This window comes from Sorex fumeus, unplaced genomic scaffold (genome assembly GCF_029834395.1).
Source record: "Sorex fumeus unplaced genomic scaffold, SorFum_2.1 ptg000020l, whole genome shotgun sequence".
Taxonomy (NCBI): domain Eukaryota; kingdom Metazoa; phylum Chordata; class Mammalia; order Eulipotyphla; family Soricidae; genus Sorex; species Sorex fumeus.
This window is the reverse complement of record NW_026606077.1, coordinates 11898550-11919749: the sequence shown is the minus strand read 5'-3', so window position 1 is coordinate 11919749 and position 21200 is coordinate 11898550. Positions and strand designations below refer to the sequence as shown.

Sequence of the window (21200 nt, the reverse complement as noted above, 5' to 3'; positions counted from 1 at the left end):
TTGGGCTGGAGAGATAGTACAGGAGGGGAGGGCACTTGCCTTGCATTCAGCCAAGCTGGATTTGATACCTGGCACTCCATAGGGTCCCATGATCTCTACCAGGAGTGATTCCTGAGCATGGAGCCAGGACTAAGCACTGAGCACCACCAAATGTGGACCCCAAACACAACAGCAATAACAAAATTAGCCATTAATGTTTAGCTAACTTTTATCTGCTTTTTAAAAATCGTTATTAGATTCAATTATTGTGCAATTCACTCAAGTAAATCATACTATTCAAAGTTTTTCTTAGTAAACCAAATATTTATAACTACCACTGCCATTCATTTATCTTTCATTGCCTCAAATGAAAAACTCTGTACCCTGTGGATATCTTTATTATCCAACCTAAAGCAGCTAATAATCAACTCTCTATAGTTATAGATTTGCCTCTACAGGACATGTCACACAAATGGTATCATAATAGTATTTTGCTACTGGCTTCTTTCACTTTGTATAATGTTTATAAGGTTCATCCATGTTAGAGCATGTTAAAGTACTTAATTTCTTTTTATGGCCAAATAATATGCATATATAGTTATAACACATTTTATTTATGCTCTCATTTGGTGATGGGTATTAGGATTGTTTTATTTAATTGTTTCATAATAGGTATCTTTTGCCTATTTTGAATAATGCTGCTATAAACAGCATGTTCCAGTTTTCATTTGGACATACATTTTTCTTTCTCTTGGGAAATACAGTAGAAGTGGAATTGCTGGGTTATATGGTATATATGTTATTATGGTATATGTTTAGCCTCCCAGACTATTTTTCAAAGTAGCTTCATCACACACCAGGCATGTGTTTGTCTTCTAGTTTTGCCACATCCTTCTTATTCTTATTATAAATTTCCTATTTTTGTTGTTTGAACTTTTTAATTTGCTTTTGTTTTGGGGTCACACCAGATGATGCTCAGGACTCTGCACTGATGGATCTCTCCTGGTAGTGTTCAATGGACCATGTGGGGTGCTGGAGTTTGAATCCAGATCTGTAACACTGTCCTCCCGTTGTTCATCGGTTTGCTCAAGCGGGCCCAGTAACATCTCCATTGTGAGACTCGTAGTTACTGTGTTTTGGCATATCGAATACTTCACAGGTAGCTTGCCAGGCTTTGCCGTGTGGGCGAGATACTCTCAGTAGCTTGCTGGGCTCTCTAAGAGGGTCAGAGGAATTGTGGAGGAATTGACTCGGCTGGGCCAGCCTGCCCTGCGTAAGGCAAACGCCCTTGTGTTACCTGCTACACTATCATCATAGGCCCTTATTATCACTTTTTATATTACAGTTATTCCAGTGAACATGAAATGGTGTATAAAATCTCCAAGGGGCGGCCAGGGAGAGGCTCTGGCGGCTCTACCCCTAGCCGCCTGTGATTCAGGGTGGGCCTGGAGCCACTTGTCCAGCCGGGGCAACCTGGGCCATAGGGCAGATGGTGGAGGAGATGAGGGCCAAGCTGGTTGATCAATCAGTTGCCATTTATTCCACTCTCTCCACTGCCTACCCCATTCTTTCTGAATCTCCCATTCTAATCTCACACTGCCCCTCATTTCCTTCTCCTGTCTCTCCCGCTCATCTCTCGGCACTCCCTCTGGCAGCCTGGGCTCTCTCTCTCTCTCTCTTTTCACATGCCTGCTTCTGTATTCTTCTACATCCTTCTCTCTCTGTCCCTCTTGCTAGTCTCTCCACACTCCATCATGCTGCCCTGCTCTCTCTCTCATCTCCAACTCTCTTGCCTCTTCAACTCCCCCAGCGTTCTGGGCTGACACTGCACCCAGTCTGGTAGCCAAATCAACATAAGAAAACCCTGAGCGCCCACCAAGTTCAAAGGGAACACCACCTAAAAGGTATTCCAAAGCCCATCCAGACTGCCCAAGGGCAAAATAACTCCTAAGGTGTTTTTCTCCTTTCATCAGTCCAATAACTCTATCAACATCTTAATACTAGTTATTTTTGTATGGACACAGCAAGAGATAACATTGAGGTTTGTAGGGCAGCTCTCCAGGGAACATCTTGCCATGGACTCAGACTATAGGCCAGATTAATCATTTCTTACCCTAGCAGGGTTCAAATGTAGTTATTACTTTTTAGATCATGACAGCATTTGTCCGTGACCAAGCTCTTAAGTTATAGTTAAGCATTATTGCGCTTTTGCCAGGCCCATCTCGATGCCAGGGTAGCACATAGCTTACCGCTTGCTCTGGTTCCATCCAGTCCCTCATCGGGATCCTGCTTTTGGGGGCATTAGGAAGTAAGGGCAGCTGAGTCTTAGGTCTAGAGGACTGATGCCCAGGAGGAAAATATCACTGAGAGTCATGTTACAAAAGCATAGCATATACTGTCTTCTTGCGTCCATACAAAAAGGACCTTGCTCTGAATAAACTATGCAAAGGACTTAGGGAGAAGAGAAAAACAATATTTACAAGTCAACAGAACACAAAGAAAGAAGTTACAAATAAACACAAATGAATGGGAGTACTGTGATAGGACCATCCCAATAAACCTAAACTACCTGAGGCTTAGTGTTATCCTACAAAATGGCATCTTGTTGTGGTTTTTATTTGCATTTCCCTGACTACTGATGTGGAGCATCTTTTTGTTTGCTGTCCATGTGTATATATTTTTCTGAATAAATGTTTATTCAACTCTTCTGTCCATTAAAAATTATGCTTGAGTAGAAATATTATTTGAGATAGCACAGCGGTAGGGCGTTTGACTTGCACGCAGCCAACATGGCCGACCCGAGTTTGATTCCTCCGCCCCTCTCGGAGAGCCCGGCAAGCTACTGAGAGTATCTCGCCCGCATGGCAGAGCCTGGCAAGCTCCCCGTGACGTATTCGATATGTCAAACACAGTAACAACAAAGTCTCCAATGGAGATGTTACTGGGCCCGCTTGAGCAAATCGATGAACAACGGGAGGGCCTTTACCTTACCTTTACCTAGTAATATTATTTAATATATACTAGATTCTTATCAGACATGTATTTTGCATTTATTTTCTTTCTCTCTGGGTTTTCTTGTAACTTTTTGGATAAACACTTAATACACAAAAATTTAATTTTGATGAAGTTCAATTTACCTGTATGTTCTTATTTTGCTTATACTTTAGGTGACATCTGAGAATTTGATATTGAATTCATGATTTACTCCCATGTATTTTCTACAGCTGGAGCGATAGCACAGCGGGTAGGGCGTCTGCCTTGCACGCAGCCAACATGGCCGACCCGAGTTCGATTCCTCCGCCCCTCTCGGAGAGCCTGGCAAGCTACCGAGAGTATTCGATATGCCAGACACAGTAACAACAAAGTCTCCAATGGAGACGTTACTGGGCCCGCTCGAGCAAATCGATGATCAACGGGAGGGCCTTACTTTTACTTACTTTTATAATTTTAGCCGATATATTTATGTCTCCTGATATTTGGTGACATAGTTCCATCCTAATAACACAGAATTTTCCAATCCATGAACATGGGATATATTTCCAGTTCTTTCTGTTTTCTTTAATTACAGAAAAGATTTTGTAGCTTTTAGTAGTAATTTTGTACCTTACTGATTTATTTCTAAATAATTTAATATTTGTATTGCTATTATAAGTAAAACTGTTTTCATAATTTCTTTCTTTTATTGCTTATTTTACATGCTCAAGTGATTTTTGTATATTGATTTTGTAGCCTGTTACTTTGCTGAAATAATTGAACTTAGCAGTCGTTTTTTTGCTTGGTCATAATTTTTATATTCATGATCTTGTCCGCTGTGAATGAAGATTTTTTACTCCTTCCCTTCTGATATTGATGGCTTTTCTTTCTCTCTACCCCCAGTAGGGCCTGTAATATGAAGTTGAAAGGAGGTGGTAACTTCATCATCTTGTTCCCGCTCTTAAGGGGAAAGCAGCCAATCTGTCATCATTACATCTTATTTAGCTGTTTGTTGTACATAGATGGCTTTTATTAGGTTGCGAAAACTACCACTTATGCCTGCTTTGTTAGTTGCTTTCCTTTATATCATGAACACCACCATGGTTTCCTTTTTAAAAATAATTACATTGGATATTTATCTTTTTTAAACCAGGAGAGTTCTCTTTTTCAGTCTGTAAGGTTATGAATATCCTGCTGTCTACCTAGCTTAGAGTAGATGCCTCACTTGTCTTTTGATTTTTCGATTGGGTTTTTGGGCCACACCCAGCAGTGCTTAGGTCTTATTCCTAACTCTATTCTCAGGGATGGCTCCTGGATTTCTCAACAACTATATTTGATGGTGGGGATTTGAACCCAGGTGGGCTATGCACAAGGCATGTGCCCTACCTACTGATCTATTGCTCCAGCCCGATACCCTATTTCACCTGTATTAAGTAATTTTACTCTTACATCTAATCTGTTGTTATATTTCACAGATTATGAAACCAAGGCACTGAAATTTTATTTGATCAATTATTATTATTGGTTTTGATTAATAATATTATTTATGGTGGTTTGTCATACACATATATTTCCAATGTTATACCTATCACCAATATCCACTTTGTAAAAGTCCCAAAGACCTCAAGGACTCACTGAATATTAAATAAGTTTCTAAGGTCCTGTTGTTACTGAGTCACAAATCATCATTTAACCAGTCTGATCCTTAAGTCGTAACCCTTTTCTTCTCTGTCTTTGTTCTGTCTCTGCCCTAGAGCAATCTGACTTTGGTGGAGAATAGGTTCTCCTTGGTAAGGTCAGCAAGTTCTGAGTAGCATTCTCAGTTTACTGTGGGAAATTTTTGGTCACTTTGTCTTTTTTGTTTTTGTAGTGCTTCAATGAGGAAGGTAAATCCAGTTCACATTTGCAGTTAGAAGTTCTCATGGGATTATTTGCATATAAACTGGGTCTTACCTATGGTTTATTTGTAGGGCTGAGAAAAGTAAAGCCCTGTCTGATTAGGCAGCCACCTGCAAGGCACAAAACCAGTATTGGCAAAGCAGGAGAAAACCCAAATTTACCTGGTTTGTTCCCTACTATGTTTGGTCAGACAAGCTGTATAAGAAGGAATTGAAGTAAAAATAAAAATGTTGCTGGCTTTCCTAACCTGCTCCCAAAGGCACATACATCCTCAAAAAGCCACAGGCAAACTTTGGTTTGATTTTATTTAGCTGGTTTGCTTTCTTCTTACACTGGAAAATGGATTGCAAACCCTTAACAGAGATTTTCTCAAATTAGGCGGGGTGACAAATGTCTTCTTGAACTCCTTTACTTGACACCCTATTAATTTGTTTTAAACTCCCATTGTTTGGTTCCTGACAGACCTGTTATATTTCAGATGTGAGACAAATATACACAAAGAGAAACTTCTATATTAGGTTATATTGCCCACAGACTACTATGCTTAAAAAAAAGGAAAAAAAAAGTAAAACCGAACCAAACGAAAAGACACAGAGGAGGATATTCACCACACTGAATCCATCTGCCAATTTAATTGATTAACTAAAGTCTGAGTTAGGCTGTTATCAAAGCATGTGATAAATCGTTGCACTTGTGGCTTTCATGCTGCCGTGAGCATCTCACTCCAACAGAGGGATATTGTTATTGCTGGGGGAGGTAGTTTCTGGGAACTCAGGAGATAGACCTCAGAAGCAAGCCAGCTTGGGCTCCAGCCTGGCTGCATTCCATCACACATGTCCAGTGTCCATTAGCCATGGGACTCGAGAAGAGGAAGCAGAATTACACCACTGCTCACACACCAGTCATTTAGACTTTAGCCCTTTAATAAAAATCCCCGAAATTGGTTTTAAAAAGTCAGGTTCTTATGGCAGAACCAAGTAGGAGAGAAAAGAATGGAATAATTGGAGGCTGCTGTCTTTTCACTTCCCACATAAAATTATTTGAAGAGACAGGCCAGAGCTTCAAACAGGAGATACCAAGGAAAGTTGTAATTTGGATGTCGGTTGTCGTGACTTTGGGGTGTTTGCTTAAAGGACTCCCGCCTTCTCTTTGCAGACATACTTCAATGACAATATCCTTACTCTGATCCGAACGCTGGTGACAGGTGGGGCCACGCCGGAGCTTGAGGCTCTGATTGCTGAGGAGAACGCTCTTCGAGGGGGTTACAGTACCCCCCAGACACTGGCCAACAGGGACCGCTGCCGCGTGGCCCAGTTAGCCCTGCTGGATGGCCCCTTTGCCGACTTAGGGGTGAGTTCACAGCACAGAGGTCATGAGCCTGCTGCCCAGGAATGACGGGATCTACACGGACTGGTGTCAGACAGCAGCCAGAGGCCTTTGTCTTTTCTGCTTTCAATGGCACTAGAAATAGGTGATGTTTCTAGTTTATTGTGTACCACACACTGTGCTTTACACCAAGTGATGCATTTTTGGTTTTTGAGGGCCTCACCCAGCAGTGCTCAGGGATCATTTCTGGGTGGCTCAGGAGCCAATAGAAATTGCTGGGGATCGAACCCAGGTCAGCTGCATGCAAGGCAAATGCTCTACCTGCTATACTCTGGCTCCATCCTCCTGCATTTGAATCCTCATGATAACCTGCAGTGAACATCTATTAGCTTAGATGCTAAGACATCAAGGCTCAGAGAAATTGAGGACTGGCCCTATCAGGAATACTCACATGGAACCTTGACTTGGGCTTGCGGACTTGTTCACGTCCCTCAAATGTCTTCTTTGAAGAATCAGGAGGCAGTGGTGATTCCAACATGCAACCAAGAATTCTTTCTAGAGAAACTTGACTTCCACTGTGCCCTAACAGCCCATGAGAAGCTTTCAAAGACCACTGATACCCATGCCTGACCAGGAAATTCTGAATTTTGATCTTATCATAAGTAAGCACTTGGGGTTTTTTTAAGAACCCATAGTCAAACAATGTCACAAGCAGATATTTGAGAGCCTCTAATTTCATACGAAGATCTTCGCATTTCTGAAACCCAACAGCATCACTTCCCATGCTCTGCCTGCAGCCAGGCACCAATACTTCTCAATGAGTTCCAGCACTACCCTCATTCAGATGCTTTGGCAGAAGAATGCAGTCCTGGTCCTTCTTTAAACCCAACCCCATGCATGCATTGAAAGCTATAAATGCTAAGAACCAAGACCTACTACATACACCCAATACATGGTGTCACTCAGAAAGTCCATTTATTTTCATATTAGTGGGAAAGGGACCAAGAAGATCACCTCTACTTCATTTTCCCCTAAATCTTGTTGTTTTCTTATCCCTTATTTTACTTTGTTTAAACACAGGGACCTGTGTTAGAGTGGACTTGTTTTGAGCAACAGCTCTCATTTCTCTTTTATTATTTTTTATGATTTACTTACATACTTTAAAAGGATAAAGTGTTAAAAAAGAAAAGGTAAGAATGTTCCCTCAGATGAAAAAAGGATAGTGTTTTTTTAAAAAACAAAACAAAACAAAACAAAACAGCAGGAGTGTCCTCTTGGATGATAGCTATATGGAAATTCCAGTGACAGAAAGACCAAATGAGTGAAGTCATTTCTCAGTGGCCCTGTTGGCTGCAGCTGGCCACAGGAGCTACCGTTTCCCATTGAGTGGATTTGCTTTCACATTCCACATTAGGCCCAGGCCCTGAAAGGTGACTGTGAACTGATTAGAACTGCGAATCCCAGTTATTGAGCCTGCAGACCTCCAGCAACTAGGGAAACACATTCTCTTCCTCTCCTGCCTTCTCTGAGGTCTGTAAATTGTGCTTTTCACACAGTCCTTACCTGAAAGAGTCTGTCACCGTAGTACCTGGTAGGGTCTTTTCTCCTTGCCGTGATTTTAATTATCACTCGAGCAGCCTGACAACACAGTCAGAGCAGGGTGATTACAGCCGAGCGGGGGCGAGACTTTATGGCCATTTTGTAGACCCGGTTCTTCCCAGATGAATGTACTTCCAAGCCCTTTAGACTTTATGCCTTCCTTAAACCAAGGAATCACCAGCTCCTAGTGCTCTCATTATTACAGACAGAGCAACTGAGGAGCAACCAGAAGAAAATCCCTTGATCCGTTGATCCCTAAAACCACCAAAGTGAGGTGTCATCTGATAACCACATTTAGCCACAGTCCTTCAGCTCAAACCTACCTGCTCAGAAGACACCAAACCAACTTTTGTAAAAAGTCTCTTCTCCCTCTGGACCTCGGCTTGCAGATAAATAAATGTGATGCTTCTCTCTGTTCTTTTGCTGTCTCTCAGGATGGTGGTTGTTATGGTGATCTGTTCTGCAAAGCTCTGAAAACATACAATATGCTTTGCTTTGGAATTTACCGGCTGAGAGATGCTCACCTCAGCACCCCCAGTCAATGTACAAAGAGGTAAGTATCATTCCCTGCTGTTGTCATTTGCCCACTCTGGGTGTAGACAGAAATGCGTCCCCTTTCCCGCAGTGTGAATGCAGAGGCTGTCTCTAAGCTCTCAGTACAAGTTCTGCCCATTTTTAAATCCAACACTGGGCTTGGAGATTAAAGGAAGTTTCCCCCCTTTTATATTTAATAGCAGATGCAAAGACATTAGATGAAGAATTCAAATTTTAAAGAGTAGTTCCATCATCCAGTTGCTCAAGTCTGAATAGAAGCATCTTCCCCAGATTTCTAGCAAGTGGGCTGATTCAGTCTGTACCTAACGTGGGGGGTTTCTGTATTCCTCATGTTTAAGATAAATGGCTCCTTCCATATCTTAGACTTCTCTCTTTGTTTTCTGGGTCACACTCAGAGTGCAGTTTACTTCTGGCTCTGGGTTCAGGGATCACTTCTGGTGGTGTGGTGCTCAAGATACTGTGCATAGCTAACCCAGGGGTCAACCTGAGTTAGCTAAGTGCAAGGCTTGTATCTTACCAACTAGACTATTTCTCTGGCCTATATATATTTATTTTTAAGAGAACTAAATATTACTACCTGAAGAACAAAAGCAGTTATGACAGTGTTATAAAGCAAGATTTCTCAAACATTTACCCGTAGTGTGTGCCCCTTTTTGACCTTGTTCCCGGCCTGTGTCTCTCCTTCCTACCAGTTGGTCTCCTTGTCATGTGTTTTGACCCCACTTATGTGATTTTCACCTTTGACTTCCTTGGAATATTCTCCCCTCTCCCCCCAGCCCTGTTGACAAATGCTTCTATAGAGAATGAGTGTTTCTCAGCCTAACTTGCATTTCAGAATTTCTGGAGATGCTTTTTAATTATACTCTGATTACTTTGACTTAACTGAGCTGTATTGAATAAATAATTAATATATAAGTGCACAGAGCTTACTGTATAGAGCCAGAGTTTAAAATAATTACAGGACAGGAAAATGGGCTTCTCAAAGTTTCGTGAGCAGGAGAATCAACTACAAAGCTGGTAAAATGCTACAGCTAGAGCTTCTGATTAAGTAAGTCTGGAGTGGAGTTTCCTAAAAATTGGCTTTTTTTTTTTCTGGTCTATGCCTAATACTCAGGGCTCACTCCTGTCTCTGTGCTCAGGAATCACTCCTGGCAGGGCTCAGGGGAACATAGTAGTGAGGATTCATTTCAGGTCAGCCACAAGCAAGGCAAGTCCCCTACCCACAGCACCAAGAATTTGTATTTATAAGTAGTTCCCAGGTGACACTGAAGTCTTTAGCCTGGGGAACAACTCTTGTGATGTAGTCCTATAGGTGAAAATATATTTTTAAAGCTCCCTCTGGTTTTAGAGAACCATGGTCAAACTAGAAATAGTTTAAGGAGGAGTGATAAATAGGGAGATCTATTATATTTATTTTATTTAGTAAAACCTTCATCGTTTGACTTTTAAAGGATAAAGGATGAAGACTCACAAAGTACTCTCACATTATCAATAAAGATCCTATAGGATAGGGCTAGAGAGATAGTATAGAAGTAAGATGCTTGCCTTGCATACAGTAATCTTAGACAACGCCCAGAGCTATATATGGTCCCCAGATCATGTGCAAAGTCAGGAGTTACTCCTGAGCTCAGAGCCAGGAGTAAGACCTGAACATTGCTATGTGTGGCCCAACCTCCACAGTTCCAAGAATATCCTGTGATATGAGTCACAAACATTTTAGAATGAAAGTCTCAGTGCAAGTTGAATGAAAGCTCCTACATGCAGCTGGGCTATTAGGCATAAGAAGTGAACCCAACATTGTATGGAAAGGGGCATGAAGAGCAAAATAGTAGATGGAGTCTCATGGCATAAATTCAGCTTCTTTGCCAGTGCTCATATCTGCATGATGAATCTTTGTGTATTAAACAGAAAAAGATCTAGTTCATTTTGCTAGGTAACTTTAAAATTTAGATCAGCTGGAAATACATTTTCTAGATCCTTTAATACAGGAATTCTTTTTTTTTAATTTGATTTTTTTTTTAATCGAGGCACTGTGATTTACAAGATTATTAATAGTTGAGTTTCAGGTATACAGCTTTCCAATACCTATTTCATCACCAGTGTCAACTTCTCTCCACTATTTGAATCACTTGTAGAGCTTCTAGAATTCTAATGTCTTTCATGATCGAGAGCCAGACCACAACCATGACAGCTACATATGTATAATCCCTGCACACATCAGGGGCAAGGGTGGGGGGCACCCAGGCTTCCATGATGTTTAATTTGTTCAACTTTGAGAACTATGGCTCTAATAGATGGGAGGAGGGGGGCAGTTCTGTTTCAAGTACAGGTGCAATCTCCCTGGTTATTTTCAGCTTGTGATCTCTTTGCTTTCCCCATTCAGGTATGTCATCACCAACCCCCCTTATGAGTTTGAGCTCGTGCCGACGGACCTGATCTTCTGCTTAATGCAGTTTGACCACAACGCCGGCCAGTCCCGGGCAAGCCTCTCCCATTCCTCCCACTCATCCCAGTCCTCCAGCAAGAAGAGTTCTTCCGTTCACTCCATCCCGTCCACAGCAAACAGACAGAACCGGCCCAAGTCCCGGGAGTCCCGAGAAAAACAGAAGTACGTGCAGGAAGAGCGGCTCTGATATGTGTATCCACTACCACCGTGTGAAACTGTATCTGCCACTCATTTTCCCAGTGGGTGTTTCCAACAGTAACTTTCCCTGTTTTCCCCTGTAGTTCCCCCCCCCCCCCTTTTTTTTACACATATTTGCATATGTATGATAGTGTGCATGTGGTTGTCATTTTTATTTCACCACCATAAAACCCTTGAGCACAACAGCAAATAAGCAGACGGACCAAAAGATATTTATGATTGTAGGGGGAAAAAACCCAAAGGCATGCTCCACACGTAAATAGCTCACTGCAGGAATAGAGTTCAAGGATCAGAAGGAAGCACTTGGCGATCAATGTCAGTTATGCAAAGCAAAGTTTAGTTAATGTAGAAGAAAAGTGTATTCTAATTTGTCAGGACGTCAAGATGATTTGGGTTTTGATATTTTTGTTTTTTTCTTTCTCTCTTTAACACACACACACACACACACACACAATGTGTTGGCACACATTGTTAGCACACATTGATTTGAAACAAGCAACCAAAAAGCAACAAAAATGTATTGATTGTCTCCACTCTCTGGGCAAAAATACCTTGAAGTCTTTGAAAGGCTTTCACTGTTTGTGTACAAGATTATTAAGCACCTCCTTGTTATAAGAGACCATTGGAGATTTTTCTAGTTATTCGCCAAGGCCTTTTTCCAGAGCTGGCTTCCTTTGGGAGTTGAGATAAACATTTTTAACCTTACTGAGGTAGGAATAGTATTCCGTTCGTGGATGTATCAAATTCTAGTCATTTAATTTTAGTGAAAAGGATTTTGATTGCATATTAAATTGTTATTCTGTCTTCTTACACTGCCATATGAATAGCTGTTTTTTTCTTTCACTTTTGACATTTGGGATGAAAAGCCATATGTATCATAAATATCAGATGTAAGTCATTAAAAACTGCCTTCCTGGGACTTTTACATCTTTTAAAAGGTGAATTACTTACCTTATGTACAGAATAAATAATGCTCAGGAAAGAGCAAGTATTTTTCCACACATTCTCAGGGGACCTTTTACTCCCCTTTGTTTGATTAGCTAGAGCCCCAGTGCCAGGTATGAGCAAGGGCTGGAGCCTTGGTAGAGTGAGAGGCAGATAAACTCAGAAGCAGATCATGTTTTTCTAGGAGCCGACATGCTCGATAAATCAGAATGTAGGAGGATCAACTACAGTTGACTCAACAAAGGCAAAAGCCAGCTACCACCTCAAACTGTGGGCACAGCTGCACAATGATAGCTATCCCAGGGCAAGATGCTGGAGGGAAGATTTCTTCATCATCAATTTCTTGAACGTAGCCAACTCACACGGACATGTCCACGACAATAACAGAAAATTGCTCCTTGTCATTAGGAGATGGGGGAGAAGACAAGTACAACAGTGAGCCACATACTTCTTGGTATAACCATTTTTTACTCTGGTTGTCTTTCTTTTAACAGATAGTAAGCATGAGTGGAAAAGTAGAAAAAAAAAAGTATCCTTATTTCACTTTGAAGTTTCAGCTATTTTATGCATGCAAATCATGCTTTAGGCAAAAGCAGAGTTCTTAAGGAACCAGCCAGCTCCACCGCAACCAAATTCTCATCTGGCTGGACTAACTTGGGCTGGTATCTACATATTTTAAATGTTTACTTTCAAAACTTCCATCTGATAGAGTAGGGGTGGAGGAGAGTAGAAAACTCTCACAGCTAGCATCTCTAAAAAGGTGTTTTTATGGTGAATGCTTTGAGTTTAGATTTTGGATTCCCCTATCCTCTCAAGCATGATAGTCTTGGAGATTTGCTTGCTGTGTGAATTGACAAGCACTTTTACTGACAAAACGGCAAGGCTCAGTTGGAAGCTCTGCCACCACACCAAAGACAGGGCAGTACAGTGTTCAAACCTTTAGTGGGGTGGGGAATAATCGTATACCTGTGTATTGTAAAACCCCACACGTGGAAGATTTTTCAAATTATTTTTGTCCCTCTATATTGATTTATGTATGATATATAACCTGCTATCTTTTTATCTATAACTATATAGATGGACACACATGTCTGTATATGTGTGTATCTATAAACATACCCATGTTTATAGATACACACGCAAATCCCCTAGTTCTGGATCATGAAGCGTTCTTTGTGCCTTCTTTGCAAAAGAGGTTATAAAATTATGCCCTCAGAACATTTATAACTGTGAGAATGTGCCAGTTAAAGTGCTCAACAGGAAATATGACAGCTTAAAAGCATTGTAAAACTCACATAGCTTACTTCTCTCTCTAAAGTGCAACAAGGATGAATAGAATGGGCCAAGGTATGACAATTCATGGTTCTGCATGACCTAGCCACTGCTGGGGGTTTTCTTCTATGACGTTGTCCTTGTGAAAACTTTTGTGAAATTAAAAAAAAAGGAGTTACAAATTTTATTCTGTTATTGGTTTGTTTATTTTTCTTTATATTGTTCTGTTTGTGGTTTTATTTTGTTTTGCTTCCCCTCCCTCCCCCATTTCCCCTCTTTTTCCCTCCCTTCTTCTCCTCCTCCCTGACTTTCTAAAGTGCTCAGTGCAATGAGGCTGTACCGCTGCTACTGCTAGATCCCTTAGAGTTTGTTTTGGTGTTTCTGGTTTTGGGGTTGGGTAATTTGGGGGGAACTTCTCTCCATCTGGCTTGCCTTTCAATCTGCACGTGGCCTCCCCGCCCACCTTGGTATTTGCTCCAAGTCCAAAAGCATTTCCCCATCAAGACACCCAGCTTCCTCCACTTCCCCCCATTACCACCACCCCAACCTGGTGCCCACCAGTCTGTCCACCTCTCTGTGTTTACCTTGGCAAGATCCACTAAATCCAGTGATGGTGCCAGGTGATAAACTTTTCTGGAAAACATTCGCAGTTATTCTATTTGGCAATCCTACTTGTTTAAAATTTTATCCTCCTTTTGTTCTAAATCAGGAGGGTTATTGATAGCAAAAGCATTGGTTTCCTTTATGTTTGATCAGGAAGAACCTAAATTCAAACGCTTCGGCTGTCTGTATAAACTCAATAGCCTCCACCCCATTACCTGGGGGCTGACATTTCAGTCTCAGTGTTATCCAGGTCTCTCCTGCTACTGCCTTTTGGACAGTAGTTAAATCCTAACCAGAGACTGGGCAGATAGAGAGAAGTCGATCTAAAACGTGTTCTATAAACAGCTGTCTGCAGCTCTATGAGACAACATTGTGGTGGAAATGGAGTGGGAATAGTCTGTGACATGAGATGAAATTTTGGGATTTTCCCTAAGCTCTAAGCTCTAAGCACATAATTGAGACTTGACTGCACTTGAGTAATGATATATTCAATGATGGGGAAGGTATCATTATGACTTTGTTAGCCAAAATGACTGTTATGCTTTCCTCAATTTCTGAAGAGCCCTTCTCCAGAGCATCTTCTCCATTGTTTTCCAGGTGATTCTAAACTTCCTTTCAGGTTCTCTCCAGAGGGAGACATGCTGAATATTCATGTTTTCCCCTCTCCCCTTACTTTGAAAAAAGAAAAGGAGGGGGGTGTGGACAAGTAGGTAAGGGTAGAGAGTGAAAAGAGTCCATTTGAGAAGCAAGTATGTGCATTTAAAAAGTACCTCCCCCCCCCAAACTCAATTATCTACACCATTTTTGAAGAGAAGCAATTTCTAAGCTATACAATACAATTTGCTTTAAATTTTGAAAAGACCAGCCATCCCCGAAGGCAGCGAAGTCATAGTGACACCTCAGCCCCAGTGCTCCTAGATGACCACACCATCAACCTCCCCAGTAAATGCTTTTTTTGCAGTCAGTTGCACAGGACAGAGAAAACTGCGCCTTGACCATAGAGCTAGTGTGGGAGAATTCTCAAGTTGTTATAAATACTAAAGGTCACAACCCAGATCCTTGCTCATAATAGGTACAAAAAACATTTGAGAATTAAAGTGACCTTCAACATGCTTCTATCTTTTATTGTTTTATCTATGGTCTTTGCCTCCTTGGCTTATCTTTAAAACAAACATACAATGCCTGGAGGAGGTTGGCATAGCTGCCAGGCTGTTGGCTACTCTTGAGCAGAGTGCATAGGGTACATAGCTTCCGAGAAAGGGGAAGTCCAATAAGTTTGGTAAGTAAATAGATCGACTGCACCTCCTGCCGCATTGTTAAGATCCCAGATGACCAGAAAATACCTTTGACTTACTCTTTTTCAGCATGGGGAAAGCCTAAAGGTGTTTGCATCCCAATAGAGACAATTAAATCCACCTGCCAGGTTCCTATAGCAACAAGATCCTGGAAGAGAAAAGAGGAGAGTGTGGAAACTGAAGGGCCTGTGGAAGTCAGACAGGATAAAAATCAATGTCTCAATCAGCTTCTTTCAACTCACCCCTGCTTTTTCATAATAAGTTTTTTTTCAAAGTCGGTCCTTTTGTATCTGTCACTAAACTGGCTGTTTGCCACCAGGAGGCTGCACATTAATTGCGCAGGGAGGTGAGAGGGATTGTTCTCTCTGAGATGGAAGAGTGAAAAGTCCCCCCTCTGATGTGCATTGGCCATAGGACTATAGAAGTGGGCTGAGCAGGGCAACTTTGTTCTACCCAGTGCATTAGCCTTTCAGTTAAGGAAGCAAAGAGAGTCATGGTGGGCATTTGCAAAAATGTAAGATTATTTTCATGAGAAGAAACTTCTCTGGCTCTGGAGCAAATGGTTTCTATTTCTCTGAAATAGTTACATTCTGGCCACAGAGTGAAGCAAAGACATTGTGGGCAGTTGGCCCCACTGGGGAACTTGGATCTCTGGAAGCAGAGGGCAAATACTAACCCACCTCTCAAAAAAAAGTGAGCTGGAAAGTCATACACCTTTCCCTTTGATGCTGGAACATCTGGGTAACCCTCTTGGTCTTCTCACCTATACCATGCTACGAGTGAAATTTTTTCCCTTTCCATCTTTTTCTCCCTAAACCTTAGCTCCAGGTACAGTGAAAAGAGGGCCAATTATCCCAAAGGCTTTTGCTATATCATCATCTCCCCTCTAATGCAGTCTTCTCTGGGGAGAAGCTATGTGAAAAGGCTATAAATCCCCTAGCACTGTCAGCTCACAAAGCCAGCAAAGAGATTCCTTTTCGCATTGCAGCCTGTTTCTTTCTCTGATTCGGGCACCAACTGCGTCAGCCCAGCTCCCTCACCCTAGTCTACTCCCAAGGTGCTTGGTGGCTAAAGGAGTCCTAACTATGATTTGGGTTCCTTTGAGCTCCATAAGGAAGTCACAGTAGAAGAAGCAGGTGAGATGGTTTGCAGGTTGAGCAGGATGACTGTCAGGTGAAAGTCATGAGCCAACGTGAAGGTAGCCCTTGGCCTCCTCTTCCTCTTCTCACCTTCCAAATGAATACTACCAAAATAAACTCTCCCCTGTCATCACTGCTGTCACAGTCCCCATAATTCAAGTAAACACCCAATTTATACACCTCACTTCTCCAGCCCCCAGCTCATTTGCAATCACACAAAGAGGTACCATCCATCCATACTCAGTCCTTTAGTACTGAGAGTACTCGTTAATGCTAACCTTCTACTAAAAGCAAACCACTTAATGCATAGCAAAGACCACTCCTCTGAGCACTTTACATATATTACCTCATTCAAGCCTCACGACCACCTCAGATTTAGATGCTTTAATATCTCCATTTGAAAGATACAGCATTTGAAGGACAGATTTGTTCAAAGTCAGGCAGCAAGGAATTTGGCGGCACAAAATTGAAAAGCAAAGACTATGGGCTTTGTCAGGATGCTGTAATGCCAGCAAAGCAAGCTAATAGGAATAGCCTTAACACCTCCGTTTACTTAATATATATTGTGCCCACTAAGTGTACTCTAGGCACTTGTATCCGAAGAATGTTAGGACGCTCTTAACATTAGCTCCTTTTTACAGAAGAGAAACTCAAAGTAAGGTAAATCCTGTGATGATTTGCTCAGATTTATGCAACATGTTATGTTAGAAAGCCAGTTCACTGGCTCCTAACCTATGACCTCTCCTTGGTCTACATCTCATTGCTTGTTTGGGGTAGTTGAAGCAATCCCTATGCTGGTGTGGCTGGCCTTGCTGGATGACAACTCCAAGGGTGGTGCCAGCAATTTCACCTGTCTGTCTCTGCAGTTACTTTCCAGTTACTTTTTTCTAATTCCACTCACCTATTTGCCACAGACTGCTCAATTCCACTCAATACGCTGACATGCAAAGGAAACTCCTAACAATCACATACAGTGAAGGCATGATGCATGTTATGGGCAAATGGGACGATTCAGTTGTTCTCTGGCACTGCTGAAGCCTCATCACCACATCCACTGTCCTTGTCATTTCCAGGATGGCCATCATTTCAGTCACTTCAGGAAAGCGCTCTGGCCTGTGGGATGAGGCCCTGAGAGGGGTATAAACTCAGGGATTTGGACTTACCTTTAACAATCATCCCACTTCCTTTTTGAACTCACCCTTAGGGCCAATTTTGCATCCAATCATTGGCACAGTGTCTTCTTTGGAAGGCAACACTCCACAAAGTACAGTATCACTATCACGCTTGGCACACTTTGCACCCTTGCACAATGGCTGGCAATCAGAAGGTGCCTGTTCCTCCTAGTCCTGTAGGAGAATCTCTTTATGAAGCGTCTTTGCCCCAGACATTTGAGGAAAATGCTTAGAGAAGTAATAATACATTTTCAGTTCTTCAAAAGTCCTCTGTTGAGTAAATTTCCAACAACACGTAGACTTACAAAGTACCTCTACTCGCACTCCCACCAAAAAAAAAAAAAATTCCCAGGCACAACACAAACCCAACCTGTCTTCCAAATGTGCTTTAATACAACTCCTTCCTGTATTGAAATACAAATGGTTAAAGCACAGGGATTTCTCTGTTTGAGCTTTTTTTAATGGCAAGAAACTTAAAAGGAGAGAAAGAACGTATATGGTGAAATAATACTCTCTGCTTTACAGACAGAAGGAAATTGATATTCTCTCTGCCATGAAAGGTCAAAATGTCAACTTTGAATTGAACTGTAAAGACTAAATTCTGGACAATTATTCTCTGCAGCAGTTGTAAAAATTTCAGCAAATTGCTGCCGTCTTAGGTCTTTCACCCAAAAGACCTACTTGTTTCCGTCTGCAGAGTTCACTCTCCCTTCCAACCCAGCATGTCCAACCTAACACTAAATCCCGTTGCAAACTCAGTCCAGATAATGGCAAAGCTCAAACCAAGGGTGGCTTGGGGAAACAGCACAGATACTGGAATCAGCTCTTCTGAAAATTGTCTTTACACATAAACCATTGGAAAAAGTCATAGTTTGAAATTGTTTCAGCGGCCTGGCAGTGCTTTTAAAACATGATAACCATCACATTTTACTCCTCTCTGAAGGTTAGTTTAATCGTAGATCACACAAAAAAATTGGTTTCTACAAATGCATAATGGTTCATCTATGTCACATTTGAACTAAATGGTTTTTTAAATGGAGCTGAAATTATTTTGATGTGTACACAGTCCCAGATTTCTATACAACCTTTTTTAACCAGCCCATCAGGAACCTCGCCTCGAAAGCCTCATTAATAATTCAGATGTGCTGATGACTTTAAAAGATCTATGGAATTGAAGCTTAGGAAAAAAAAACTCTGCTTGACAAAAAGATAAATGAATGTAGAAAGAAGCTGTAGGAGTCTGGCAAGCTGTAGATCATCTCAGAACAGATTGTAACTTTATCATTCTGTCAGGGGGAATAATTTAAAGCACTTAATCAGTTAGCTCCACTGTGAGGATGTAGCATTATGAATTCCTATCGTCCAATCTGTTCAAATCAAAGTGAACTTAATTATAATAGGTGAGAGAACCGGAGAGGAGAGAGGGGGTTGGATAATAATCCAGGAGACAGTAAGTGTCCTGGGGGTAAGTGGAACAAAGGGTAGTGAGAGAGCTTTTGCCATGCACACCTCAGCTAAGAAGCACTTGAAATGGCAAAAGCAAGTCTGGACCAAGGAGAAAAATAAGGAAAGTGATTATAAGCTAAGTGTGGATGCTGAATTTATAAATCACTAGCAAAATGGCACACACACACACATACACACACACACACACACACACGCACACATATGCACTCACAAAGAACACTCCTTGATCAGGCCAAGCAAGGAATTCATGTTAACATACAACTGACAAGGCAGTTATGAACTGTTCTGATTAAAGGGAAGGTGGAGAAACCATAGTCTCTTTAGCAGTGGGTTTCAGTGAAAGCTTCCTCCCTTTATCCATTTTCCTTTGCTTAACCACGAAAATAAGGCATATGATTCCCAATTTGGTGTGTCCTATTTGTCCTAACCCTTTGTAGCTATGTGCATGGCTGATTTCGCAGAAAAAAATACAATTCTAGAAAGAGGCGGGATAAAGGCTAAGCCTGGTGAAATAGCATTAAATGACTAAGAAGATGCCAGGTCATTTCCATTCTCACCCCAATCCCCAAATGCTCTAACTAAGCATTCTCTCTCTGCTGTTTCTGTACTTAGAGTGAAAATGAAATGCCACAACTTCATCAAGCTCCCTTGCCGACAGCTTGGGTTAAGATATTGTCACTGGGAATTCTTTTCATAACTTTATACCAACACAGTTTTCTTTCTCGAATGAAAAGCCATTTCAAATTCTCCCTATGTAATTAAAAAAATCTTATTAAAATATGAGCTGCTATTTTGATATTCACTTTCATTGACCAGCTAAATTTGTGACAGCCACTTTAAAGCCACGACACTGGCCACAAAAGAAACCTGGGAGTGGTGTGGTTGAGATACAGCTTTAAGTATATTCCTTACAAATGAAGACAAGTAGGAAAAGTCTCTTCTGCTTTTGTGGATGCATAAAGCTTTCCTCAGGTGCAATGTCCATACCCAATCTTTGATATATTCAGCATTGTATCCTCACTAAAATTTCCCAGGGCACTAAAGGAGTCCAGGGAACGTTGCCCAAGTTGAGTTTTGTGCCTGGTCTAGTTCTCTGAAGTTCTCCAGGGTACTTCCAGGTCCTAAGGACCCATTGGTTCTTCACTGGCTATAGGCCACAGAGGTATGTTTCAGACACAGGGGTTCTCTGGACACTGCTCTGTCTCTCTTAGCAATTATTCACTGTCAGCTTCTATCGATTACCTTTTTGCATTTTTCAATGAACTGTCCAAAGGCTTTACCCTAGGACTAATTAAACTTCTCATCTCTCCTTCTTGTTCTCTATTCGTTTTGCCCTTTAGCAGAAAAGAAATGGTTTACAGATGAACCGGATAATGCCTATCCCAGAAACATTCAAATCAAGCCCATGAGTACCCACATGGCTAACCAGATCAACCAATATAAATCCACAAGCAGCTTGATTCCACCAATCAGAGAAGTCGAAGATGAATGTTGACTCCCAGGAGACCAGACTATTTTTTTAAAGCCTGACAAACTTCATAAATGGTGACGTGACTTTTCTTCCTCTTACATGCTGAATCACTGGTGAAAACGTTAGGATAAAGCAAGAATTGCAAGAAAAATAAAGTAGACGGCTCTTTCTCTTTGTCTGCCTTGAATATTGCTTCCATGTATTTTGGAAAAGAAAATGATTTCATTTATAAATGAACATATAAAACTAGTCATGTATAGCCTCTAGCATTTTAAATTATTTTTGTTTATTAGAAAGAAAATATATTTTTCTTTTTTTTTCATTGTCAACTACCTTCCCTATATCTAAACAATGCAAAATCAAAACAAATATGTGGCCAGACTCCTTCGTGCGTATTTCTCTTCTTTCTCTCTTTTTCTTTGAGGAGAATGATGGTCACCTCCACAATTAATTGTAATTAAGGGAAATGAAGAATTAAAACAATTTTTAAATGGTTCAATGATGTAAACATGTATTTTAGTAAATTAAAAAAAAAGGAAAGGGGGCAGGTGCATTTTCTGAATGGGTGTGTATCTTAGCTGCATTGACACCAGCTCTTAATAAATGGAAACGTATCTATTTTCACAATTGAAAGTCATATTTTTGTAGTTTTAGTTTTTGTTCTGTATTTCTCATCCCTTTGGTCATAGAGTTAAAGGGAAGACCTTTCTTGCAACTTTTCTACAATTGCCAGGTCAGGTTTACCAGATCAGCTCATTCGAGCTGGAAAGATTGTGAACACAGTTGGGAGATGGAATTTGAGTGCCTGATGCACACAGACATGGCTCTGTTTGTTGTTGTGAGGTGGGGACACCTCCATGC

General features: G+C 41.2%; 1 protein-coding gene across 20 annotated transcripts in view; it reads left to right on the top strand.

The window, feature by feature from the left end:
• KCNMA1 (potassium calcium-activated channel subfamily M alpha 1) overlaps positions 1 to 20966 on the top strand; it is a 771897-nt gene extending 750931 nt beyond the window's left edge. For 6 of the 20 annotated variants that reach the window (XM_056113565.1, XM_056113561.1, XM_056113554.1 and 3 more), the window contains 4 exons: positions 6007 to 6201; positions 8211 to 8329; positions 10715 to 10939; positions 20209 to 20372. In XM_056113565.1, the coding sequence (XP_055969540.1) occupies positions 6007 to 6201; positions 8211 to 8329; positions 10715 to 10939; positions 20209 to 20233 (564 nt within the window). In that variant the 3' untranslated portion in view covers positions 20234 to 20372. Of the gene's footprint in view, positions 1 to 6006; positions 6202 to 8210; positions 8330 to 10714; positions 11278 to 13238; positions 13268 to 20208 lie in introns of those variants that run through there. The other 14 variants (XM_056113555.1, XM_056113549.1, XM_056113548.1 and 11 more) reach the window with 5 other exon arrangements.
• Positions 20967 to 21200: the final 234 nt, after the last annotated feature.